We start from the raw sequence: 6,947 nt of genomic DNA on the forward strand, positions 1-6,947 counted from the left end.
AACAACATAAAAATACAATTTGGTCGACAAACAGCATTGTTTAAAAATAGCAGACATGGGTTGACATTATAGGGGTAAGGTAGGTTACAGGGAGTTAATTAGGTAGTGCTTAGTTTTTATCTTAAACTGGTTCAGAGAGGTACAGTCTTTAACATGATTGGGAAGGTCATTCCACATTCTCCACATTTGTAGAGCATTTCTACTTTGATTAAGTCGTACTCTTGGAATATCAAAAAGGTATTTGTTTCTGGTGTGGTTCTCATGGGTTCTGCTACAACCTTCAATGAATCTTTTAATGTCAGGATTGACATTACAGTTCAGTGTGTATTATATATATATATATATATATATATATATATATATATATATATATATATATATATATATATATAAATATATATATAAATATATATATATATATATATATATATATATATATATATATATATATATATATATATATATATATATATATATATATATATATATATATATATATATATATATATATATATATATATATATATATATATATATATATATATATATATATATATATATATATAATACACATGAGAGGATGTGCAGTGACTTAATATCTAACATATTCAGAGATTTGAGTAGGGGTACCGAGTGATGTCTGGGGCCAGAGTTGGATATTGTCCTAACAGCAGCTTTGTGTTGAGTAATTAGAGGACGTAAATGATTTTGGGTAGTAGAATCCCAAGCATAAATACCATAGTTGAGATAAGGATAGATGAGAGAGTAATAGAGTGTCACCAAGGCAGGGCGAGGTACATAATATCTGATGTTAGAAAAAATGCCAACAGTGTTTGATTTTTTTTTTTTATATATTTAGAATGTGTCCCTGGATATTCAGCTTGTGGTGAATGAGAACGCTAAGGAATTTGCCATCTACTTTGTTACAAATTTGGGTATTGTTTATCCTGAGATTTATTTGATTTGAGGATTTATTGCCAAACAAAATATAGAAAGTTTTGTCAATGTTCAGGGCGAGTTTGTTGGCAGTTAGTTAAAGATGGACTTTATTTAGCTCAGTATTCACTATGACATTTAAAGCAAGGGAGTCAGGACTGGAGTAAATGAAGGTTGTGTCGTCAGCAAATAGAATTGGTTTGAGGTGTTGGGAGGCATTTGGAAGGTCATTAATGTAGATGAGAAAGAGGAGAGGGCCAAATATGCTGCTATGAGGAACACCAATGTTGATGGGTAGGGTGGGAGAAATTGAATTATTCACAGAAACATTTAGGAGCCTGTCAGTAAGGTAAGATTTGAGGTATTGCAGGGAGTGACCTTTGACTCCATAATGATGTAATTTAAGAAAGTTTTGGTGGTTTACAGTGTCAAAAGCCTTACGCAGGTCCACAAATAACCCAACAGGGAACTCATTTTTATCAAGAGCTGCATGTATCAAATTAATCATACTAATAAGTGCATCGTTAGGGCTTTTTTTTGGGTCTGAAGCCATATTGACAAGAGCTAAGTATATTGTGTTTGGCTAGATAAGAGTAAAGCTACTTGTAGATTAGTTTTTCAAATATTTTTGACAAGTTTGGCAGGATTGATATAGGTCTGTAGTTGTTAACATCAGTGAGATCACCATATTTGTGGACAGGGGTTACTCTCGCTTTTTTTTAGAATATCTGGAAAGGTTTGGAGTTCAAGTGACTTGTTGAAGAGCAGGAGCTAAAGATCTGGAGGCTTTTTTGTAAATTAAAGTTGGTACCTCCTCAAAGGCACTAGACTTTGTTTTAAGGGAAAGGATTATCTCATTAACATCAGTGGAATTTGCAGGCATTAGGTAGAGACTGTGAATAGTTACCTGTAAGATAGTCCTGAACATCAGTACTGGAAGATGGAATATCATTTACAAGGGATGACCCAATGGAAGAGAAGAACCTATTGAACTCAATAGCAGTATCAGAAGCTGTAAGCTGACCATCGTTATTAGACAGGAGTATTGGTTTGTTATTTAAAATCTTCTTTGATCCCAATATTTGTGAAATTGTGCTCCATGTTTTCTTAATGTTGCCCTTTGTTTGGGTAAATTTATCTTCGTAGTATTTAGTTTTTGGCTCTTCTAATTATTTTAGATAACAATGATGAGTAATTCTTTGAAAATTCTTTGGAGACGATTCCTAACCTATACATCTTCTCAAGGTCATGTTTTTTATTAATGGATTTAAGTATTCCCTTTGTAAGCTAAGGATTGTTTAGCCTTTTAGTTGTGACTTGTTTTGTTAGAATAGGACAGTGGGTGTTATAAAGGCTGAGAGTTTTTTTAAGAAAAGATTGCACTGCTAGGTTGATGGCCCCTATGTTACCTAATTCGGACTCCCAGTTGACATTAGCAGCAGCAGCTATAAAATTGCCTATAGCAGTTTCATTGTGCAGCTTAAAGCTTATCTCCCTTGTCTCTCGAGGTGGTTTGTTAATGTTAGGAGAAATGTGGGGTAATGGTCGGTAGTGCTATCGATGATTATCCCTGAAATAAGCGGAGAGGTATATGTTGGTCCAGATGTGATCAAGAGCTGTGGCAGTACTATCAGTGATTCTAGTAGGTCTAGTGATTAAGGGTATGAGGAAGCAGGAATTCATACAGTTGAGAAAACTAGCAGCAGTAGGGTTTTCTGGCTCGCCTAGGTCAATATTAAAGTCACCTGCGATAATTAGATGGTTTTTGTTCAGTCTGTTATCTAGTAATCGAAGCCTGTTTGGTCTTGCAATATAATTAGATGATTTATCATGCAACAAACCCTTTGCTAACTGTACCTTCATCAAATGTTAAAACGAATGTGTTGGTTCAGACACACAACCAACGCAGCTGGAGAAATTTGTTTTGTGACGTTTCGGTCCATCCGGGACCATTACACGACCTGATAATGTTCCAGACCGGATCGAAACGTTGTCAATTTTTTCATCTTCAGATTTGGTGGATGGGTGAACTTTCCACCCCATGGTGGACAGAATGGATAGATGTCCACCTCATCTGTGTTTGACTTATTGTCTTTATTAGTTCAGGCTTGGGATTATAAATGAGACGCCGAGATCTTATTTTTTATTTTATTCGTAAAAAAGTCAAGGTATAAAAATCACACTTAAACAAAAACATAAACAAATAAAAACAAGCAGCTGGGACGGACGCTTCACTACCTCGCGTATCCTGCAACGAGAGAGTGCAACTATCAATGAAGGACACTGTTGATGTTAATGTTAAAATGAAGAATAAGACAACTTTTTGTTAGTGTTGATTTGAGACTTTATTCCTTGGAATATATATTATATATACAAATATATAATAGTTGTGTTTGAGGGGGTTGAGCTCTGCTCTTTCGGCCCGCCTCTCATCTATCAATCAATCAACTGTTACCAACTATTAACTATTTTTTTCCACACACACACACACACAGAAAGCAGCCCGTAACAGCTGTCTAACTCCCAGTTACCTATTTACTGCTAAGTAACAAGAGCATTAGAGTGAAAGAAACTCTGTACATCTGTCTCTGCCGGTACTGGGAATCGAGCCCGGGCCACAGGAGTCCTGCGCGCTGTCCACTCCCAAATAGGCACCCATTTATAGGGAGTAGAGGATGTGGGAAAGGAGGGAGGCATGAGGGGTCTGGCGGGTGAGAGAGAGAGAGGAAGGGTTGCATCAAGTGCTCCTGGTCTTCACGCTGACCGAACACCAAGTATAGAATAACTGCGAAATATTTGCCTCAGTGAAAGGAAGCCTTTCTCATTACCCGATGATTCAACGGTAACGTACCGGACCGGCCCCGGTGGATTACTGGCGTATATACTCCTGCCCTGTCATGTACGGTATTGTCGGGGGGGGGGGGGGGGGGGGGAAGAGAGAGAGAGACAGAGAGTGTGTGTGTGTGTGTGTGTGTGTGTGTGTGTGTGTGTGTGTGTGTGTGTGTGTGTGTGTGAGTGTGTGAGTGTGTGAGTGTGTGAGTGTGTGAGTGTGTGAGTGTGTGAGTGTGAGTGTGAGTGTGTGTGTGTGTGTGTGTGTGTGTGTGTGTGTGTGTGTGTGTGTGTGTGTGTGTGTGTGTGTGTGTGCAAGAGTTCATGCTCCAATGCACGCCTGTAAAAAGTATCCGCCCTCTCAACAAAAACGTGTTAGTACCGACCCAGACTTGCAAGTCAGGGGCGAGGATTTAAGTTGGAAAGTTGTCTGTCTGGTTTTTCTATCAAAATGAAGCTAACGCGATCACCGAGGGTGGAGACAACTTACTGTGTGGAAGGTAATATAACTCCCCGCCTGGGGGAGACCAGTCCGCTACCCCAGTAACCCGTCCTACTGATAGAACGTCGCATTTTGACGTATACTTTACCCAAGGCCAAAAATCGTCTTACTAGAAAATGCTAGCGGCTCGTGAAAATGACATACTGTTCCGTTTTCTGTTTCGGGTCACCTGGTAAGGTAGGATAAAGGCACTTTAGTACGACAGTTTCATGACGTTGGGCCACCTTAGGAGGACGGGTTGCGGCACCACGCCCAGTTCCTCAAGGGACTTTTGAAGGCTAACTAAGCACGATGTTTTAACCCATTTCGCCCAGTCCCAGAAGTTAATTCCTATTCATACCTTCATTAAGAGGCCAACAGGAGTATATTCATTTATTATAAACAAATATATATCTAAGTAAATTATCAAATTTTCAGTTCATAACCAAGTGGGCGATTCGCGGCGCTCATGATGCAAGAGTTGGTTTATGATCATATGTACATCACGCAGTGTACGGGGCTCATACTGCTTCCCGGTACATCACGCAGTGTACGGGGCTCATACTGCTTCCCGGTACATCACGCAGTGTACGGGGGCTCATACTGCTTCCCGGTACATCACGCAGTGTACGGGGGCTCATACTGCTTCCCGGTACATCACGCAGTGTACGGGGCTCATGCTGCTTCCCGGTACATCATGCAGTGTTCAGTGGCTCATACTACTTCCCGGCACATCACGCAGTGTACGGGGCTCATACTGCTTCCCGGTACATCACGCAGTGTACGGGGCTCATACTGCTTCCCGGTACATCATGCAGTGTACGGGGACTCATACTGCTCCCCGGTACATCACACAGTGTACGGGGCTCATACTGCTTCCCGGTACGTCATGCATTGTTCAGTGGCTCATACTGCTTACCGGTACATCTCGTAATGTATGGGGGCTCATACTGCTTCCTGGTACATCACAGTGTATGAAGCAAATCATCAATCAACACCAAGTCATCAATCAATCACCAAGTCATCAATCAATCCACAGAGTCATCCACTACCTTGCCTGTCATCCATATGTGTAAGTTTGACTTACCTCCACCACCGACGAATCCACCGCCTCCTTTGCCACCGATGAGTCCACCATCGCCAAATCCGCCACCGATGAATCCGCCACCGCCATGTCCTCCATCGATGAATCCACCACCTCCATGGCCACCATCGACGAATCCACCTCCTTTACCGCCGACGAATCCACCACCACCACCATATCCGCCGCCGCCATGTCCGCCACCGATGAATCCACCATCGCCATGTCCACCATCGATGAATCCGCCACCTCCTTTACCACCGATTATTCCACCATCGATGATTCCGCCGCCGCCATGTCCGCCACCGATGAATCCACCGCCTCCTTTACCGCCAATGATTCCACCACCGCCGTATCCACCACCGCCATGTCCACCTCCGATGAATCCGCCATCAATGATTCCGCCACCTCCCTTGCCACCGAACCCACCCCCGCCGTACCCGCCGCCGCCCACTCCGAGTCCCTTGCCGCCACCAATCCCGCCCTCCAGACCGACGTCGTCCAGGAAAATGTCATCAGGTCCGCCTCCGATTCCTCCACCTCCGTATCCACCTCCAAATCCGCCGCCGAGTCCTCCTCCAAATCCACCTCCGTGTCCTCCTCCAATACCGCCACCATATCCACCCCCACCTCCGTGTCCACCGCCTCCAAATCCGCCACCTCCAAAACCACCGCCTCCGTATCCACCGCCTCCAAATCCGCCGCCACCTCCGTGTCCACCGCCTCCAAATCCGCCGCCTCCAAATCCACCGCCTCCGTATCCACCGCCTCCAAATCCACCGCCACCTCCGTATCCTCCGCCTCCATATCCACCGCCACCTCCGCCTCCATATCCACCGCCACCGTTAACGTACTTGACGGTGGTATAGTAGTGGACAGGGACTGTGATGGGCACGTACACGTACTCGTACCCGTAGCCGCCCCCGCCGCCGCCCTTTTTGCCGCCACCGCCACCGTAGCCGCCGCCGCCGCCAAATTTCGGGGAGGCGAGGGCCTGCGCTGCCACCAAGAACACCACGGCTGCCACCACCCTCTGCGGGGAAGGAAACACGGGAAGGTTACACTGCGTGCCTCCACCTTGGACTGGTCCCGGAAATAGCCAATACTCTGTGTGTAGGATCTTCCCAGCAGGAGAACTAAGCACTGAAGGTTGTATAAATTATCATTTCCACAGCTTAGTAAATATATTCATGTGAAACTGACAATAAGTATGCTACAGAATTTCTTTTTACAAAAAAAACTAGGAAGATGATGCTATAAGCTCCATCACTAATGGAACTCACCATGTCTGCTGGAACTGCTGAGTAGACTAGACGAAGCTTGGAGCCACTCCAAGCATTATATATACGGGCGGTAGTGGTCCCTCTCACCGAGGCGGCGCACAGAGAACATTCACTTGACCCGCTGCTTCACGCGTGTGTAAGACAGGTCAGCCTTCTCACCACCACACAACCTCAGGCTCCTCCTCTGGGTTACCAGGTGAGGTAATCCTTCATAGTCAGCTCCACCACACTCTCATCGGCAACAGTGTTAACCAGTGCCACTGCATCACTGTATTAGCTAAACGTAATGATGAATTCAAAAGTTTTATTCTCATATCATATTAATAATAATATTAAT

General features: G+C 43.8%; 1 protein-coding gene across 1 annotated transcript; it reads right to left on the bottom strand.

Annotated features, from left to right (window-relative positions):
• Positions 1 to 3,105: 3,105 nt before the first annotated feature.
• On the bottom strand, positions 3,106 to 6,719 carry LOC123756597 (uncharacterized). Its single transcript, XM_069331411.1, has 3 exons — positions 6,698 to 6,719; positions 5,334 to 6,470; positions 3,106 to 3,184 (listed from the first exon to the last, which is right to left on the bottom strand). The coding sequence occupies exons 1-3, from the start codon at positions 6,717 to 6,719 to the stop codon at positions 3,171 to 3,173; spliced, it is 1,173 nt and encodes a 390-aa protein (XP_069187512.1). The 3' UTR covers positions 3,106 to 3,170.
• Positions 6,720 to 6,947: the final 228 nt, after the last annotated feature.

Source organism: Procambarus clarkii, chromosome 26 (genome assembly GCF_040958095.1).
Source record: "Procambarus clarkii isolate CNS0578487 chromosome 26, FALCON_Pclarkii_2.0, whole genome shotgun sequence".
NCBI classification, from domain to species: domain Eukaryota; kingdom Metazoa; phylum Arthropoda; class Malacostraca; order Decapoda; family Cambaridae; genus Procambarus; species Procambarus clarkii.

What these genes read in the sequence shown, in the direction of transcription:
- LOC123756597 (XM_069331411.1), bottom strand. Translation starts at nt 6,719, where the DNA reads ATGTTCTCTGTGCGCCGCCTCG. An exon ending in GTTCTCTGTGCGCCGCCTCG is followed by an intron (nt 6,471 to 6,697) that starts GTGAGAGGGACC and finishes TACAACCTTCAG; the next exon opens with TGCTTAGTTCTCCTGCTGGG.